General features: G+C 35.3%; 2 protein-coding genes across 10 annotated transcripts in view; one reads left to right on the forward strand and one right to left on the reverse strand.

Annotated features, from left to right (window-relative positions):
* Positions 1-14,218, reverse strand: part of pdzrn3b (PDZ domain containing RING finger 3b) — a 145,509-nt gene extending 131,291 nt beyond the window's left edge. Inside the window, exons 1-4 of one of the 4 annotated variants that reach the window (XM_087254740.1) lie at positions 12,515-13,551; positions 12,369-12,404; positions 8,716-8,802; positions 5,826-5,933 (exon numbers count right to left, since the gene is read on the reverse strand). In XM_087254740.1, coding sequence (XP_087110866.1) covers positions 5,826-5,933; positions 8,716-8,802; positions 12,369-12,404; positions 12,515-12,577 — 294 coding nt within the window. In that variant the 5' untranslated portion in view covers positions 12,578-13,551. 4 annotated transcript variants of the gene reach the window in all.
* LOC147836458 (uncharacterized) overlaps positions 12,992-20,533 on the forward strand; it is a 455,522-nt gene continuing 447,980 nt past the window's right edge. For 5 of the 6 annotated variants that reach the window (XR_015494101.1, XR_015494102.1, XM_087257996.1 and 2 more), the window contains exon 1: positions 12,992-13,044. The gene's annotated coding sequence lies outside the window, so the exon portion shown is untranslated. Of the gene's footprint in view, positions 13,045-19,755; positions 19,873-20,533 lie in introns of those variants that run through there. The other variant, XM_087257998.1, reaches the window with a different exon arrangement.

A 20,533-nucleotide genomic window follows, 5' to 3' on the forward strand; every position in this document is an offset into this window, starting at 1 on the left:
TATGACACACTTTCACACGCTCCGCCTGGATGCTCTCCGCCGAGATGCTGTCGCAACTCAAGAACACATTATACTGATCAGCCAATGTTAGTCATTCAAGAGTCTCTTGCTTGAATGGTAAACATCATAAACTAAACACAAAGTCAGTGGGAAACTGGATTTGTGAAGAAAATGAAATTAGTTATTGAGTCAGATGCTCTTGGTTCTTTTAGTCTGGATCCGAAAAAAAAAAAGATATGATACATTTAGTCTAATTTGCTTAAATCCAACAAGACACACTGAGCAATGGTGGGTTTTGCCACAATGAATTGCACATTTTAGCGCAAGATCTTTGACATTGATTTGGCCCTATCCTCACACTCACGTTGTCATTTTAAGACCAAACCTTCAGTAAATATAGAGACATGATGTATATTTGGTTTGACAAGGGTTAGCACTGTCACACAGCAAGGTCTCTGGTTCGAGTCCCAGCTGGGTCAGTTCGAATTTCTGTGTGGAGTTTGCATGTTCTTGCATTGTTCACGTAGGTTTCCTCTCGGTTCTCCGTTTTCCTTCACAATCCATTGACATGCGGTATAGGTGAACTGAATAAATTAAATTGGCCGTAGTGTATGTGAATGAGTGTGTATGGATGTTTTCCAGTACTGGGTTGCAGCTCGAAGGGTATCCGCTGTGTAAAACACATGCTGGATAAGTTAGTGGTTCATTCAGCTGTGGCAACCCCTGATGAATTAAGAGACTAAGCTGAAGGAAAACGAATGAATAAATGAACATCTGCAACAGTGGCGTAGGAATCACACCAACTGAGCCACTGGACAGAGTTCTTTTTAATTGAACCAAAAGTGTAAATATACACAAAGTGGTTGCTTACTCACCAAACTTTTATAAATACGTCCTACTAATATGTGATATTTTATTTTTCTATGAATATCAAGATATGAACACAGTTTCACAAAATAGTTTGCTCTATTTGGCGGTTTTCTAGGGAGTCTAGGGAGCTTTTCTTACTTTGCTTTGTCTCATTTCTAGTGCGAATGTCCAACAATTTTTAGATAAAGTAAAAATTTTGACTATGTTTACATGGACATAAGTAATCAAATTATTTGCCTAATCTAAATTAAACAATTATATGATTAAGTTGTTTACATGAGTTGCTTTTTGAAAGTTCCTTTCATGATCCCGTTTGACATGTTATAGCACATAATTTGACTATCGCCATTGCATCACCACGCTATTCACGTTATCTCTGGAGTTTCATGTAATTTTGGGTGTTTCACTTTTATTTGTCGACTTTTACAGTAACTGCAGTTTGGCACTTTCACTTTCATCGAGGAACATTTCATGCATGCCCCCGGTGACTAACAAGATATTCGATACGAGTATGAATGGAATTTGATACCGCATACTGTATCAGAAAAAAACCTCTGCATTTCGTGATGCAGATGCCTGTGGTCCTTCACTGACTCGGTAGGTGCAGAGAATAGTGTCAAACAGCCATGTGTGTGTGTCTGTATAGATTATCCTGTCATAAAATTTGTCAAAAAGCCCTACATGACGGTAATAGTCTATTACTATTGATTGCTGTGTTTACATTTCTGTACTGCACTTCAATAATGCGACTAAAATCTACTTACTCCACGTCTTAATCTGATTTATCTTTAGTTTGATTATGATCGGATAAAAATTAATAAAAAAATCGCTGTTTACATAGTAGACTCTTGATCAGAGTTTTGTCTTAATCATATTAAAATCGGATTACTGGTGTCCATGTAAACGTACTCAATGTTTTGTTTTCCACTTCAGATGTTTTTACCTGTTTTTCCTTAAAACATCAAAATTAATAGCCAGTGGGCTAAGTAAAATAAAATCATTTTCACTTTGAAATGTAGATATTTGAACTAGAAACAAGACAAAAAAGTCTAAGTAATAAAAACATTTTGCATAAATTGTATAAAATAAAATTCAATTAATCTTGGATACACCTCCAAACATCATCATTTCTTGTACCAAAATGTTTGAAACTTTCTTGAAATGCTCAAAGGGTGGCACGGTGGCTCAGTGGTTAGCACTGTTGCCTCACAGGAGGAAGGTCGCTGGTTCGAGTCCCGGCTGGGCCAGTAGGCATTTCTCTGTGGAGTTTGCATGTTCTGCCCACGTTGGAATGAGTTTCCTCCCGGTGTTTTGGTTTCCCCCACAGTCTAAAAACATGCACTATAAGTGAATTGGATGAGCTAAATTGGCCGTAGTGTACAAGTGTGTGTGTGAATGTAAGAGTGTTTAGTTGTTTCCCGGTGAAGAGTTGCGGCCGGAAAGGCATCTGCTGTGCAAAACATATGCTGGAATAGTTGGTGGTTCATTCTGCTTTGGCCCTAAAAAATAAGGGACTAAGCTGAAGAAAAATGAATGAATAAATGAAATGCTCACAGTCATCAGCCTTCATCCAAATGATAAACCTGTTCTATATTATGGTTAAACTTAGCAATGACTCTGCAAGTCACATGTGTTCTGTGGCTCCTGGTCAACTATGATTTCGACTCAACAATGCATATCTTGCAGTGTAACTATTGCAGATTAGCATATTGCGATATCGATGATGAAACGATATATTGTGCAGCCCTAATCTATACTAAATCTCAAGTACTTTCCCCCAGAAAATCTGATATTGGCACACAACATGCTCCAAAGTGCTATACATAAACCATCTATGTAAAAATGCCATGAAACCAACATGCATCAAAACAAGTCAAGATAAATACATGAATCCTCCATATGATGGGAGAAAAAGTGATGATGTAGCAAGAAACACTGAGGACTAGTAGGACCTGGAGGATTCTAGAGGCATTTATTTTTAAAAGCAAACTCCAGCTGAGTCTAATTCTCAAGGGCTATAAAGGATAAGACTAAAGGGTGTTGGTTTAGATACGTACAATTGCATTTCCAATGGCTACAAAACTGCTGTGAGCCATTCAGCATTAATTCTTCCCCTGTGATTATATTTCTACAGAAAGTCATTTCTCAAGTCGACATAATTAAATATGTGATACCACCTGAGGCGCTGACGTAACGCTAGAATCCATATTTCAATCTCAAAGAGCACAACTTCACCTCAGGTGTTAATGATAGCCAGAAAAGCATCATTACACCCTTTTCAAATGGCAGAAACATTATTAAAGTAGTTTTAAAAAGCAACGATAAATCTCCTGAAGGAAGCAGAAAACGCCATTCCCATGTACACATGATCCATACAGGGTGGGAACAGCGCTGCATTGTGGAAGCCAGTTTCTGACTATAAATTTTAAAGGTTTACTCAATAGACTGACCTAGGGCTTTGTATTCCATTGACATCCTCTGGCACGAACGCAGACTAGTTTTAATTATTCAATGGACAAAGACAAAAAGCAACTTTCTAGGTCTTGCGCCATCCTAGAGCAAAGTATCATGAAAAATCTTACATCGCACCACAAAGAAAATACTAAACCAGTCATAGATAACCCTTCTCAAATATCTATGCTTTGTTTAGCTGATGTCCTTCTATAAAAAAGTTAAAGCAGAGATGTAGGTGACATCTACAAAATACCACAAGGAGCACTCTCAGATATCATGGCCAAGCAGCAGTTGGCTTGCTTAACGCAATCCAAAAGCTTTTCCCCTCACTCTGCCCCCTTCCTCCAAGTAAATCATACTAGCACATTTCCGTTGAACGCATTAACCAATCTGGGACTCGTACGTCCCCCCAGCGTGGCCAGTTTAGTGGTCTTAAGTCACCAGGCGCCGACTGCATTACCGTCGCCTTTGGTGGCTCAATCTATCCATTGTCTCAAGGGCTTACAGCATATCTGAATGAATAAGAGGGTTAAGACACTTACGGTTAGCGCACTGCATGTGGCTGCACTTAAAAGTTAGTATGACTTCTTCATTCTACATAGAGAAAATGCTGACGTCAAGCTTAAATTGATAAATCTTGCAACCGAAAAGTGACTCTTGAGAGGAAAAAGCCTTGTGGTGAAAGCTACCATTTAGCTGAATGATGATTTGACTACATGAAGTGAAAATATTTACATTAACATAGCTAAACAATTGCACAGACCCAGACCATATTTATAGCGCGCTAGAGTGAATTCAATGCATCCGTTGTGCCATACTTGAGTTTCATGCCCCTATAAAAGCAACCTTTGTAGAGCTGACTTTCTATGCACCCTCAAAAATGACCAGTGGGAACTTCTGCCCTTTTAAAACAGTCCAGATTTTGTTCCAAGGTAAGAGAGGGCCCTCTGACCTGACGCCAGCCAGGAAGGATTCCTTTCTATGTCAGTAAATAACATCGAACAAATTACACCGAACAACCAAGTGGAATGCTCAAAGATCAGGTTTTTGGAAAAGAATCCTGTACAAAGTGTTAACTGTAAGCCATTTTCATTATATACAGTTCAAAAGTATTAGTCCCCCGTATATTTTCCCCTAATTTCTGTTTTAACGGAAAGTTAATTTTTTCCAACACATTTCTGAACATAATAGTTTTAATACCTAATTTATAATGACTCATGTCTTTTGTTTTTGCCATGATAACAGTACATAATATTAAAGGTATAAACTTACACTGGCCTCACGGTTCGGTTTGGTTACGATTATTATGTCATTGATTTGTTTCAATACGATATCTCTGCACATTACGATGCATTGCTTTCCATAATTTAATATTTTACTTCACAGCACAAGAACTATTGTATTAAAATGAATAATTTATACAATATGAGCATTTAAAACAAATAAACAAACTTAAATGTTGTCGAGTGAGTTCTTAAACGCCTATGATTGGTCACGCGTTCAACAGAAAAGGCTGTGAGGGGCTCTAACGCTCTGGCGCTGTTCATCGATGAGTGACGCTGATAAACAGCAACAGCGATCACCCATGATAGACACAGAGGAGAAAACTTGCTCTGCAGACAAGCTTGTGTCTGGATCCACAAGTATCGCTGTAACATTACCTCATGACAGCAGGTCAACGGTCCACAGTGAGAAAGAGAGTTTACAGCTTTCATTTGCTCCACAGCATGAAATAGGGGCTTCTGCTGTAACTTGTCAGTGAAAGACTGTACAAAAAAATACACGCAGCGAATTGTGCAGAGTTTCTGCATTTTTTAAGTAGTTGGACCATTGCTCGACCTCACCATAGTAAGGTATCGCAATATAGCGTAAAGCAGATAAATGAAGTTAGAACTTAATAACCGGTTAGGATCTATTACCGAACCGATAACGAATTGTTTGCATCTGCATCGCATTGCATAGAAGAAACAATTAATTTTGACACCCATATTTCACTGGCTTTTTTAAAAACTATTGTATAACAGTGGTTTGTTCTGTAGACAGTCGGAAAAAAAAATATTGCTTGCGGGGACTAATAATATTGAACTTAAAAATTGTTTATAAAAATTTAAAATGGCTTTCATTTTAGCCAAATAATAAAAAAATACTTTCTCCAGAAGAAAAAATATTATAGGGAATACTGTGATACATTTCTTGCTCTGTTAACCATAATTTAGGGGAAAAAATTTTACAAAATGTTGACTTATTTACAGGTATTTACACATTCAGCACTGGCTTGCACAACTCTCCTTGGGCAAAAGAAAAAAAAAATCTTTTTAACATGATTTCTCAACATGGTTAAACGGCAGTATGGAAAATTTTACAGTGGCAATATAAACCTCACAACTGTATATCAAAACTCATTATGACTAGCTCGTATTTTGCTACTAACATATTCACTTTTAGTGCGGACAGAGTGTTGCAATGCAGCTTGGTATTAGGCTTAAATCAATGGCACTAACCTCCATTATCCTGTCATGAATCTGCAGTCCCCCTTCTTTATCCGCTGCTCCTTTCTCAACAATCTTCGACACAAAGATTCCTTCATTGGAAGTGCCATCTTTATTATCCTGCAATTTAAAACCAAACAATATTTAGCCAAAGAAAATAGGGAATTCTGAATGATTATCCAATAAAACTCTAAAAGCAAAATAATTTTATTGAGGTTAAATAAAACTAAAATGATTTACAAAAAAGACACAAACGCTCCAGACATTTCCAAAAACTAAATAATTGTTTGCAGATGTAGAAAGCAGTGAGCTCTATTGATACGCCTTTCTGCAAATACTCTGTCAAATAAAAGACATGTTAAGTTTTCATGATTGAAGACAACAAAAAGATGGTTGCCATTTATCATATAAAAATATTACCAGGGCAAGTAGGTTTTATGTAAAGCCCCTAACAAAATATTGCTGAACCAACCTCTTAAACCACATCAAACCACATTAACTGTGCCATGTTGTGTGATACTGTGCTGTAATTTTTAATGGAAACCGCAGGAAGTCAAACTGTGAACTCTACAGTTAATTACTGGAAGCTCTTCCTTCTCCATTAAAACAACAACAACAACAACAACAACAACAACAACAACAACAACCTTATTTATCGAGAATCCTTCAGGATCATATCCCAGCAATATAATTAGTTATGCTGTAGAATAGCATGACGTTAATTATTTTCCGAGTCTAAAGTATCTTACACAGGTAGCAAATAATTCTGGCCCAGATTTCGTTTAAATCTGGCACAGCAGGCATTCATCCTGCACTGGCATACAGCATGTGGGCCAAATATGGCCCTGGATTGGAGGTGGCACCATCTTTAAGACGGCACACAATACTTAGGCCAGATGTAAAATGTAGTATTTTTGCTCAGATGTTAATAATTGATATGTGGGCCATGTAAGTTTGGCCCATCCTGACCCATAGCATGTGGGCCACGCAAAAACTGATTGTGTGGGCCAGAGCTTGACCAGAGATATTTAGCTATGTGGGTACTTATTGAACATCAGTACACAAATAGTTGTTAAAATAAAGAGGATTTTCTCAAAAAACTTTTAAAAATATGATGCAATGTTGAATATTTCAATAGAAATAAATATTAAATTAAAATAAAAATTTATAAAACAATAGTTGCAATAAATAAAAATTTAAATATCTCATTGTAACACATTCTACATAAGATTCTCATCTCTGTAATAAATGGTGCCTAAAAGTTTGGACGAAATGAGATGATTTTGCTTCCTACACTCTCAGAAATAAAGGTACGTGATCTGTCACTGGGGTGGTACCTTTTCAAAAGGTACACATTTGTACTTAAAGGGTCCATATTGGTACCTCAAAAGTATATATTTTAATTCTCAAAAATTAAGAGGAATGCTTTTGTACTTTTTATGTACTAGTTTGTACCCTAGAGGTATTAATATGGAGCTTTTCAAATTCAAATCAAATCAAATCAAGTCACTTTTATTGTCACATCATCAGCAGCACGTGTGCTATAATAAGTGAAAAGCTTAGGTGCTGGCTTCAGACAGTGCAAAATGCAGACATCGCAAATACAACGACAGTGCAAAATACAACAGCATACTCCCCAAAAAAACAGGATAATGTAAAATTGCCAGTGTTGACAGCGATATGTACAATGAATTGGTGTACCCATAGCTGAAGGCAGCATTGTTTGAAGTATGGATTGGTTAAAGTGCAGTGCATGCTACATATAAACAAGGGCCTCCCCGTCGTACCTTTTAAATAGGTACTACGCAGTGACAGCTCATGTACCTTTATTTCTGAGAGTGTATATGCCTTTGCACTGATGACATTTAAAATGCTGCAGCTGACTAAGTTTTAGAAACAGATCTAAGGTCCTACAAGCAGACAGGATGGCTGGCATGTCAAACATTTGCTAGGGAGGGGTCATGGCCACGTTGAAGTAGTTGTACAGTTGCTAAGAGACACAGCCATTTGTGTCACTCATTAGAGACTGACCTCTTCCCCTTACTTTAGCATAAACTTAGCCATAGCAATTCGAGCTATAACAGTGGTGCATTTTTATAAATAAATAAAGCCCCCTCATTGTGATGAGGCTACATCTGGGTTTTAGAAGAAGCTCTGGAAAGTTGGCTCTGGAAAGTTTCCCCATGCAAAGTCCAGTTTAGACCAAAGTACGTCACATTTCTATTTCAGAAGAACCACAAACAAACACTTCTTAAAGGGCTTGGTGCTCATTCACACCGATATGGATGCCACAATTACTACTTAAGGGTGGACCAACAGAAGTGGCACTGTTTGTAAAAGATATAATTTGTGTCTGTATTTTCCTAGCTGCCCTTTCCAATTAAACTAAGTCATTCAGTGACACACTAATATTCTGAAACAATATAATATTCTGTTTTGGAGAAAACTAGGTCAAAATCCAGCTAATGGCATAAAGGTATCTAAGAGCATGTAGGTTTTTTTTATTTATCCATTTAAAATATACATAATCTGGAATTCTAAAACCTTTTTTCCCAATACCAATAATTGGAGATAATTAAGGTAGTTTTCAGTAGTTGAACAACACATTTGCAAGGGCTCTGCTGTTGATTAATGCCACTTTATTTGCTGGTAAACAAATTAAAGATTTAACCCTGTCCTTATTTTGATTGCTTTGCTTTACAAATGAACGATGCTACTATTAGATTTTTGCATTATTAATAAATATCAATTAATTATTAGCTTTTTAACATCTTACACAAACATCCTGCAGTTCCCTCATCTTAGTTTGACAAACTGTGAAAAATTTATTAATATTTGAAAACAAGGAGTGAAAAAGGAGAGTTTAACCAAAGGTAGTTGTTTAAATCTTTTTTCAACTTACCACACATGGCCTTCCACCAACAATATTGAAACCTAAAGATCCAGACTCACGATGGAGTATAGCTGTGACACTTTTGGTCTCTCCACCCTGTAAACAGATGCAATGGTATAAATTACTCAATTCACACACACACACACACACACACACACACACACACACACACACACACACACACACACACACACACACACACACACACACACACACACACACACACACACTATATAAATATAAATATATATATATAAATATATGTATATATATATATATAAAAACACACACACACACACACACACACACACATATATATATATATATATATATATATATATATATATATATATGCTTAAAATATAAACATGAAGCACAACAACTACTGAAATGTATTTAACACTTTGTATATAGCCACTTGACTACTTTTTTGGTAACGACAGCTTTAAGACACCTATGGAGAATGGAATTGCATGCATTTCTCACATAATGTAAAAATCTAGGCGATTCTGTAAGTCTCATCCATCAACTCTGATCTTTAGTTCTTATTTTCTATTGGATTCAGGTCAGGTAATTGGCTGGGCCATTGTTGCAGCTTTATTTTCTGTTCTGAATCCAATTAAGAGTTTCTTCGGCTGTGTTTGGGGTCATTGTCTAGCTGAAATATCCATCCTGGTTTCAACTTCATCTGAAGCAGCTAATGTAAATTTACACCTAACAACAGACAGGGTTGCTTTCTATTCTAACTACTAGCTGCTGTCTGGACTTAACATACCTTTTTACACCTTCCTTTCTTCATGCGTTTAATGCTTTTTTTCCTGTGTCATTTCATTTCATTACACAAATTAAATTCAAACATAATCAGTCTATATACATTATTTTGGTTGTTACTGATATCTAATGACAATTTTTAGTCAACGGTCGGCAACTTTAGAAATATATTCTGAATTCTGAAAAATAAAAGGTATAGTGATAGTGTTCAATATTTTTTTTACCTGCTTGTGTAGGTAAATACACACACACACACACACACACACACACACACACACACACACACACACACACACACACACACACACATATATATATATTATAAAATATATATTTATAATAATAAATACATATATTTATTCTAGCCTAAATAAAACTAATAATACTTGCTCCAGAAGAAAAAATATTGTCAGACAGACTGTGAAAATTTCCTTGCTCTGTTTAACACCATTTGGGAAATATTTAAAACAGAAAAAAAAACAATTCAAATATACACACAGAATAAAAATGTTAATGCTTTGAAATTATTCAAAAGTTCCATTAGGGACATGGAAACATTTGAGTTTCCGAACTTAATATTTCCAGTCTAGCCATCGGGTGTGGGTTTTATAGCACAAGCTCTTAAATCATGCGCAGGTATCACGGTTAAGCTTTGACTGTGACCAAAAGTGGTGCGTGACCAAACAGGTTCAGTGGTGCACCTGTTATAGCCATTAAACATCATGTTCTGCAATCTACATAATTCTTCTCAGCTTAAAGCATCTTGAGAAAGGAGCTGCCAAGTGCCTGGCGGCTTTAAGGGTTAAGGCCTTGTTCCCTGCTCACTTGTTCCGAGTATATTAATACATATGCTGCAAACGGCTCTCTCAACAGATGAATGGTTGAATGCGGAGAAATGAGTTGTGTCAGCATTTTATTCCCTGCTTAGGGTGGCACTGTATAGGATCAGCGACTAATGCAGCTGTCATTTCTGTGCGCCACAGAATACAGTGTCTAAATATAATACAGACATCAATGGCATCCATGTACAGTGTCCGCTTTACTATCTTTGCTGAGCGCATGCAATGAACGTCTCCTACTGAGGAATGCACCCCGCTGTACCAGGTCATGGGAACAAGTCCCATAATTCCACAGGAAACAATGTCCGCAGATAGCAACGGCATCATGTAAAATTAATTATCAGTTTTGTTTGCTTCCGTCACTTCTAATATGATTCAACATGATTAAATTCCCAAAAAACACAATACATTTAATTTTGAAAACAAACAAATGCATAAAAATATATTTTATCCTGGAATGTTCTAGTGGTGATTTGGAAGCTCTTGTGATATCTTTTTTTTTTCACCAGAGCAGCTGGATCAACAGCCCAGCGTTCATCAGACAGGCCCAATCCTGCAAATGTCAGCTCCCCATCATCGCTCTCCTTTTCCCAGCTCTTCACTGCTTCAACTCACTTGACTGATGAGCCATGTGATGGGAACAGCAAGAGAGACTACATTCCCCAGCAGGAAGGCAGTCACTGGCACTAAGACATCATTCAGAGCCCATAAACATGTTCGCTCACTAGGAGGTTGCCTTAGGATCTTGTGCTCCTACATAGAGTGGTCAAGGGAGGTTATCTGTCACAAGTGTAACTCACTGACATTTTCCATGCTCCGACTGTGTCCTGAAGTGAGAATATATTAGAGCTAATCTGAAGGGCATCACACATGCCAGAAGATGTCACAGTACTTGATTTAAGGCATGAGAATGTGGATGCTTGTTACTGCCACAAAATAAAACAGCACAGAATTGTAGTTGTGACAATTCTGACATTTTCCTCTCAGTTACAAGTGTACATCCTTCACTTCTGAATTAAAATCCCGCAAATCTGACTTTTTTTTATATAAATTCACAATTTTGTTGAAAACTCAGAACTGCAAGATGCAAGACCTGAGTTTATATATTGCAATTCTGATGCTTATTGTCACAAATGAATTGCAAATGTATAGACATTCTCCCAATTTTTTAGCTATATCTTACAATTGCTACTTTCTATCTTGTTTTTTCTCTGAGCGGTTAATATTTTGGGGGGAAAGATCTGAAATCTTTAACTTTTATTCCTAATTACTAATTTGGAGAAAGCCAGGAGAGCAAGTTTGCTATTTACTTTCTAAAAATAACTTGCTTCAATATAAAAAGAACATAAAGCATTTAAAATACTTAACTCAGTACTAGTGAGGTTTCAGTTCATGTTTAGAGCCTAAAGTACAATGGTTTTCCCTTTAAACAACACAATCAGGCCTACTGCATCTGACTAGTTATGAATAAACTACTGCCCCGTAGACAGGGGGGTTCGGGTGGTTCAAAAGACCCAGAAAGGTCCAGAATTTGTCCCATACAGTATATGAGCTCATTTTGACGGCGATGTTTTAATAAATTGTGAAAATATCCCATCAAAAAAGGTTTTTGCTCCAAGCGGAATGTTGTCGCTTCCGAGTTGGATGTGTCGGCCAGTTTATTTAAAATTATTGATATTTAAATGACAATAGGCTATTTGTTGTAATAAATTTGTATTTAAAAATAAGTAATCCCATATTTCTTCATTCTAAATCTTCAGGAAATATTTTTGGTACATCAAAAAGTCTGGTTATGATACCATCCTACAAGCTAATCCAGCAAACAACTAACAGTGCTTAACATGTCACAAAAATCCAACCTGTTTAAACCTCATAATTAAATATAAAATTAGGTGAATAACTACAAAAAGGTCCACTTTTTGAGAAAAAAAGAACCACCCCTTTCACCAGGCTGGCTACAGTTGTGAACTACTGCAACTTCATCCAATTTTATTATCTCATGGATAAGCTAGGCCTACATTTTCAAGTATAGACTGCAAATAAAATACTTACATTAATAGACATTTCCTTGGTTTTTCCAGTGATGAGCTTCAAGCAGCATTGATAGGACAGAAAGCCACCAAATTTAATAAACGTAACCGTTTTCTACAGTGAACAGTCTAAACTAGAATGCCTCAGTAAAAACTAACAAAACATACATTTCTGAAATGTTTTTTTTTTTTTGAGGGCTGACAAGACTTCTGACAAACCAAGGCAAACATTTCGACCAATCAAAATCTTTGATTCCACGTCTCGTAGGCTGTGTCGTAAACGGACTCGTATTATTATAAAGAAAGCAAGTACATATTGATTCGACATAGAGTGTAAATATATACACATAATTAATACTTAAATTCATAACATTTTTAGTTTCTTATGCAGATGGAAAATTTAACTTATAAAGTTGCTGATTTCAATTTGGTTACTGCCTCTCTTCCCGCCCAAAGAGGCGTTTCTTTTGTAGCGAAATGGGAAACCCGAAGTGTACAACCAGCTGAAGGATTGAACTGGTTTGAACACTGACGGGAGACGACAACCGCTCCGCTCCACTTACAAACAGTAATCCAGTCCGGGTTTAAGTGTGCAAATTGCTTTGATTAGTGCAACATTTGGAGACAACCACTTTTCAAACAATTGTCGTTTGGGGAGAAGGCATACACGAGGTCGGTGGGCAATTTTTGTCTAAAACGTAAGTCACAGGATGTAAATTAATTGTTTAAGCCTGTTTCTCTAACTAAAAACCAATAATCATCACACCTAGACTCTATCACTTAAATGAATATTAAATGAAAAAGAACCATAAAAGTCGAAATAAACAGATGTGTCAGCGTGTAGAAAACCAAACCACTTTAGAAATCAGAGAAACATTGGCACAAATTGTACCAGAAAAGTATGTAAAACAACCTTCATGTTTTGAAGACACCATGTACAGTTTGTTTTTACGAAAAATAAATGTATAGAAAATGAAACGCACACTCCAGCTTTCTTACTACAACCTTTCACAATCCCTTTTGGTTGGTAATTATTTATATGCAGGATGACAGTAGTGGTCATTACTAGCTTTTACCACAGTTATAAAACAGTGGTTACCACGGTAAATATTTGTAAGCGTTATTAACCCGCTGCCATCTGTGTTCTCTTACCTTACACGGCGGACTCGGGGAGAGACTCTTGGATAAGGAGTCAATCCGGGCGCTGTATTCGGTGAATTTCTTCTGATACTTCAGCGCTGTCATCTGAAGCTCGTTGTGAACCGCCGACAGTTGCGCTAAAAGTGATTTCTCTCTTTTAGTGGACTTCAGAGCTTGTTTCTTGAGCTCCTTATCCAAGGTGACAACTTTCCCTTGCAGCGCGCCGTTGTGCGCTTTGAGAGCTTTCAAGCAGCAGTGGTTGTCCAACTTCTGCTCTTTATGAGTGAGCATCAATCCGCATCCACTCTCGCATATCCCGACCGCTCTGTAATCGCACGATTCACGCATGTGAGCATCCATATCTTTCAGGTTGAGCACCTCGCTGCAGCCCTTATTCCTACATTTGGCAGGGGAATAATCGCACATCTCCGCGTGCTCCGCCAGATGCTGGAGTTTGACGATCTTCTCGCAGCCCCGAGCGTGATTGTCACATTTGATGTCTAACTTTAATATTAGGTTTTTGAGAGGGAGGACGTGGTTGAGCTCTTTTGTAGAGATCCTCTGGCATTTGACTGGGCAGCTGCTCTGCTGGACGACCCAAGGCAGCACACAGCCGGCGCAGAAGACATGACCGCACGGGGTAGTGAGCGGATCCTCCAAAACTTTATTACACAAGTTGCATTTGAAGTCTGGGTCCACAGCCCCCTTGAAACGATCCAACTCAAATCCCATTATTATTATTGTTTTTTATGGAATATCCAAAGCAAGGCTCCCACAGAATAGCGCAGGGGTTTGATCACTCTTCGGGTTAAGTCATTAGAAGAGCTCAGAGAAACTGAGTAGACCAGTACGGGCACTTCTCCTGACTGAACTAATTGCCTGAGACTTCCTATGGGGGAGAGAAGTGTTGCAGATTTGGGTACCGTAAGGATCAGAAAAACTGCGCACTCAACAAGTTGACCAAGTAGCAAAAAGTTTTTGCTACTTAGTGCATACTTTAATATGGAGGTTGTGCAGTTAGATAACAACTTTTGTTTGTACAGTGATTTATAATGCAAGCAGACGTTTTAAATCAAACATTTCATGTTGTTTCTTAGTTTTAAATAGTAGCTTTTTAAAACCATTTACACTATACTGTTTTTTTAATTATACATTTTTAAACATTATCAAATAATGAGTTCATAGTTTTATTTGTATAAATGATAAATAAAAAAATAAATTAACAAGTAATAATAATTTGACAACACATTTTAATAATAAAAATAAGCAAAATAGTTAAATTATTATTAATAAATTATTGATATAAAATTATTAATTAATAACAATAATAATGATAATAATAAGTTAATAATAAAAATGTATGTGTAATCATTTAAATGTAGTCATAACAGTATACATTGTGTAAATATAATAATTTATGCTTAAGTTAAAAACAAAGTACTTTTTAATTGATAGGTTTTTGTTTCTATTTATTTTATATGTTATTGTTTACAAAAAATATTTTACACTGTTGTATTAAAAGCCTGCATTAGTTATAAATTATTGTAATACACTATAATATATATTATATGCACTATATTTTAAACACAATAAATTAATCATATAATATAAATATAATATAATCAATTATAAATTAATTTAAAGTCATTTAATTCATGTAACTGTGCATTATAAATTATTTTTAATACACCATAATAGATAATAGTGCTCAGCATATGTAAGTACACCCCTTATAAATCTATATTTTAAATTCATATTTTTAATGGGAAACTATACAATATTATACTTGTGCATTAGATTAGTCAGTACTGAAGCCAAGTCTGGAGCTTATTTAACAAAAAAACTTACAATAATGGTCAAAAAACGAGTACATCCAAATTTTCCACATTTAATTTCTAAATACGTTTGATGAAATATATCTGTTTAATAAATCTGTTTTGTTTAAATGCACCAAAAATACATTGCCTATATTCACTGAGAAATATTGATTTTCAAATGGGGTGTATTCAATTATGCTGAGCACATGTATATTTATATATAGATCGATATATAGTGCACTTTTGTATTGTACACTACAAGTTAAATTTATAAAGGTGTTTTTTTATAAGCTACATTAACAAACATTGCAAGCAAATTTGTTTAAAGAAAGAAACTATAGGAGATAGTATTAATTGGGTGCAGATGTTTAAGAAACAACAAGTCTCATATCAGTTACTTCTTAATTCAACTTTAAATGCATCTCAAGCAATATAAAACATTACTAAAAAAAAAGGATTAACACAATTCGCTAAATAAAGCTAGTACTGGCAACATGTTTTGTGTGCTTATGCAGAGCAGCTGAGAAGCTCAAACATGATTACAGATTTCAGACTCAAAAAGCCCCAAAGCTAAAGATGCTTCTACACATCTCATCTTTTTTGCATGAATGGACAATGTTGCCTCTTAGGGGGGGAAAATAATCATCTGTCTGAACAGTTTTCTAAAAAGTAAATGGGGGCTTGTGAGCGTATGATTTGTCTAAAATGTGTGTTTGTGTCAAGTGTAGTTTGCATATAGAGAATCCTGGAGTTTAAATACAGCTCATTTAAATAAGGACATTTTCCATCTCGGTAGGAAGTAGCACGGTTATAAAAGCATTTGAATTGTAAATGACGTAGAGCCACAGAGAGGGTCACTGGCAGCTATGAGCAGCGAAGGGACAAGAAAGGCTTTTACTTTTGCAGCTTAACTATCCTTTGTGAACAGCGTCCGTCTCTTCTGCCGTTTACTGATCTGAAGACGAGAAGCTTTTTTTTTTTCTCATCGATGCTCTGTGAAATCATGTTTATTTCTGTGCCGTGACATAGCGATTCAATCCACATGTGGATTATTAAATAACAGAGCTCTCAAATTCATTACTGACTTCAGGGTATTGAAGAAAATGAAAGAACAAAAAGGTTAAAATGTGTTTGCAATCATTTCTTTCTGGCGTTCAGATGAAAATATGCAGTTCAGAAAAACAAATGTGAGTAGACTGGATGTGCAATTTGATATTGCCAATGATAGAAGCTTTAAGTAATCAAATCATTGCTTCAGAGGAGTCGAAGATATTCAAGAAGCATCATGGGTGAATCATATATGGCTATACTGTATTGAGAACAGCAATGGTGATTTTTCAATTTGCAGTTGAAGTCAATTATTAGCCCTCCTGAATTATTAGCCCGCCTGTATAGTTTTTCCCCAATTTTTGTTTAATGGAAAGATTTTACACATTTCTAAACAATAGTTTTAATAACTAATTTTTAATAACTGCTTTCTTTTATCTTTACCATGATGACAGTAGATAATATTTTAGATTTTTTTCAAGATACTATGGTTGCTGAGAGAGCTTAATGGCTGCAATTTCAGAAAACATGTGCAATTACAAATTTCAGTTTGACAGCAGCACACATGCTGCATATCGTCAAAACACAGACCCATTTTTTTTAAAGCGTTTGCATTTTCCCACAATGCAGAGAATTGATAAAATGCATTGCATTTTCTCACAATGCAAGCAATTGACAAAAATGTGCTGCATTTTCTCACAGCACAACGAAAATGTTTCAAAGAGACCCTAAAATGTGACGTATCTAGCTATTTAGATTATGGCTATTTAGGCTAATAAATTCTAAAGACACAGGAGACAGGATATTAAAATAAACAATAAACTCATCTTTCAAAGATCACCTACAGCTTCACTGACCAAAAGTTGCGGCACAGAGGTGTTCGTCACATTTTTGGGTCTTTTTGAAACATTTCTGTTGTGTTACATTCTTTTTCTTTTCTGAGAAAATGCATCGCGTTTTTTGTAAATTGTTAGCATTGTGAGAACATTTTGCATTGTTTGAAATGTTTATTAAAAAATGTGTCTGCATTGTTATAATTTGCAGCATGTGTGCTGTCAAACTGATAATGATCTTCTCAGTTTGCTGGCATTTTTCGAAAGTGTGTTTTTAAATTGCAGCACCTTAAGCTGTCTTGGCCACCATAAGATACTAGTATTCAGCCTAAAGTGCGATTTACAGGGTGTCCATTAAGTCAGGGTGTCCACAAGTTTCAAAAACAGAATTTTAGGCCTTAAAAAGTCTTATTGTAATATTGTGTTGTAGGTCTTAAATCTCAATTCTCCTTTGTTTATGTATAGCCAGGGGCCTAGCAATCGGGGGGATGGTGGGGGGGGGGGGGGGGGGGGTATGTCCCCCTCACTTTTAGAGACAGACCATTTAGTAACAGGTGATAAAGAATGGAAACTTTTGGATTTCATACAACTGTCCCCCCACTTTTAAAATGTACAGTACGCCCCTGTGTATAGCTATCCAATCCATCTCAATAAAACTTAACTTTTTATTTAACTGTAATTATTTTCAACTGTATTTACCATAATGGTTTAATTATTTTCTGTAAAATATATATTTTTTTAAGTTCTGTGTGTATTTACTGCTGAGGACACTGACCTGGACAGCTTGTTGTGCATACATTTAGTTTATTATAGTTTTAAAATGTTTAAAACATTTGTCCTTTTTGATTTTAAAGAAAGTTTATGTTTACAAAAAAAAAAAACGTGTATGTTTACGACAAGATCTTGCTTGTTTTGACACAATATTTAAAATATTTTGCTTAGAAAAATCTAAAATATTTGAGAAAAATGTTATTGTATTACAATATTGTATTATATATTATTAAATTGTTATTGTATTAATAAATGTTATAAATTAAAATATGTTTTGTGATAGGGAAAAAAATCTTTTTCATCTGGGCATTCAAATAGCTCCTTATTTCTTTGACAAATGTCACAAGTCTTAAATTTAACTTGGTAGAACCTGCATAAACCCTGAATTTAAAGGGTTAATTAGACAAGTTAGTGTAATTAGGCAAGTCATTGTATAATGATGGTTTGTTCTGTTTACAATAAAAAATAGTTTAAGGGGGCTAATATTGACCCTAAAATCATATTTAAATAAATAATAACTTCTTTAATTCTAGCTAAAAAAAAAAGATAAGACACATGAGTTTCTCCAGAAGAAAAAAATGTTATAGGAAATATTGTGAAAAATATCTTGCTGTTAAACATCATCTAGGAAATACTTAAAAAAGAAAAAAAATCACAGGAGGGTAAATACTGTCATTTTGACTTGAACTGTATGTCGCATATAACAACCAAAAAAGTTCCTTGATAAAAGATCCTTTTATTTATTGAACTTTTTTGCTGACTTTAGAAGTGGTCCTAACCTTGATCTGTCATTAATGTCTTAGTCTTGATTTAACCACCTGCCAAAGCTATTATTCAACCGGATCATGTGAGAGCACATAATTACATTATGGATGCAGAGTTTGGATACACATCATTAAGTTGTAATACGAAACATTCGGAATAAACAATCGTCACTGAAGTGCACTTACTAAAAACACAACCCGTGTAAATTAGGAAAGAACTCAAGTCTTGTTTGTTTGTTGGCTGTGGCATGGAACTCGGATGAGTTAGATTGAGCTAGGTTATAAATAAAGATCATTTGTGATAAGACTTGATTTGGCTCTTTGACTTCAGGCTGTATTGGATGTTACTGAACCATTTCTCATGCTCGACATTTCTTCCATCTTAGCTCACGTCTAAGGTTTTTCACCCCCACCCTTCTAGATAACATGAAGTCATCTATTTAAGTCAAAAGAGAACATCAGATTTGTGCAGTTATGGTTTTAAAAAATGGTGGAGTTTCAAATATTTTCAATGCACAATGTATAGAAATATTTTTGGAGGTATGATAGACTTTTGTTGTATTGAAGTGTAAACTATGTTAATTAAAATAATTCTTTTTTTTTTTTTTTTTTTTGATTTGCAAATATGTGATTAACATTATTAGAATTTGCAGGGAAATTAGCTGTCCTTGAGAATATTTGGACATGATTTCACTGAGTCACATGCTGCTTTTAACCCACTTTTGTGCAAACAGTTTTGTTTCTTTCCATAGTTTATATTATGTTTTGTTTGATATCATTTTATTTTATTTTGTTTTATTTTTAATTTAATTTTGTTTTATTTTATTCATTCATTAATTTTCTTTTTGTTTTAGTCCCTTTATTAATCCAGGGTCGCCCCTGCGAAATGAACTGCCAATTTATCCAGCACATGTTTTACACAGAAAATGCCCTTCCAGCTGCAACCCATCACTGGGAAACATCCATACACACTCATTCACACACATACACTATGGACAATTTAGCTTACCCAATTGACCTATACCACATGTCTTTAGACTGTGAGGGAAACCAGAGCACCCAGAGGAAACCCACACGAACAGGGGAGAACAAGCAAACTCCACACAGAAACACCAACAGATCCAGCCGAGGCTTGAACCAGCGACCTTTTTGCGGTGAGACGAATATGCTCCCCACTGCATCGCCCTGTTTTATTTTTTCATTTCATTTGATTTTTTGTTTTATTTTATTTTTTGTTTTATTGTGTTTTATTTACTGTTATGTTGTTTTATTTTATTTAGTTTTAGTTTATTTTGTTTTACTGTTAGTTTATTTTTTAATTTTGTTTTATTTCATTTTATTTTTTGTTTTGTTTTTGTTTCATTTGATGTTGTGTTGTTTTATTTGTTTGGTATTTTATTTAGTTTTTTTTTGTTTCATTTGATGTTATTTTGTTTTTTTTATTAATGTTTTTGGTTTTTCTTTTTTTTCTTTTCTTTTTTCTTTTCTTTTCTTTTATTATTTAATGTTAGATAAATAATATAATTCTGCCAACAATGATTCAAGTAAACTAATTTTAATTTCACAGGTTGCTTAATTTTTGCACACAACATTGTTCGTTCCATTCTGATGGGCTAATCCATTTACACCAATTCCTTTGAAGGGTACCCTAATCGTAGAATGGTTCACTCTTAATTAGGGCATATGGATTTGGAATACCAAACTTCTTTTCTGCTGAAAGAATCATTGAGGCCTGAAGTGTCCATCATTTACCCTTCAAAATCCTTCATTCTGAAGTGCCTTTTGAAGTGGCCAATAGACTTCAGTTTACGACAC

The sequence above is a fragment of the Danio rerio genome, chromosome 6 (assembly GCF_052040795.2).
Source record: "Danio rerio strain M-AB ecotype USA chromosome 6, GRCz13ab, whole genome shotgun sequence".
Lineage (NCBI taxonomy): Eukaryota > Metazoa > Chordata > Actinopteri > Cypriniformes > Danionidae > Danio > Danio rerio.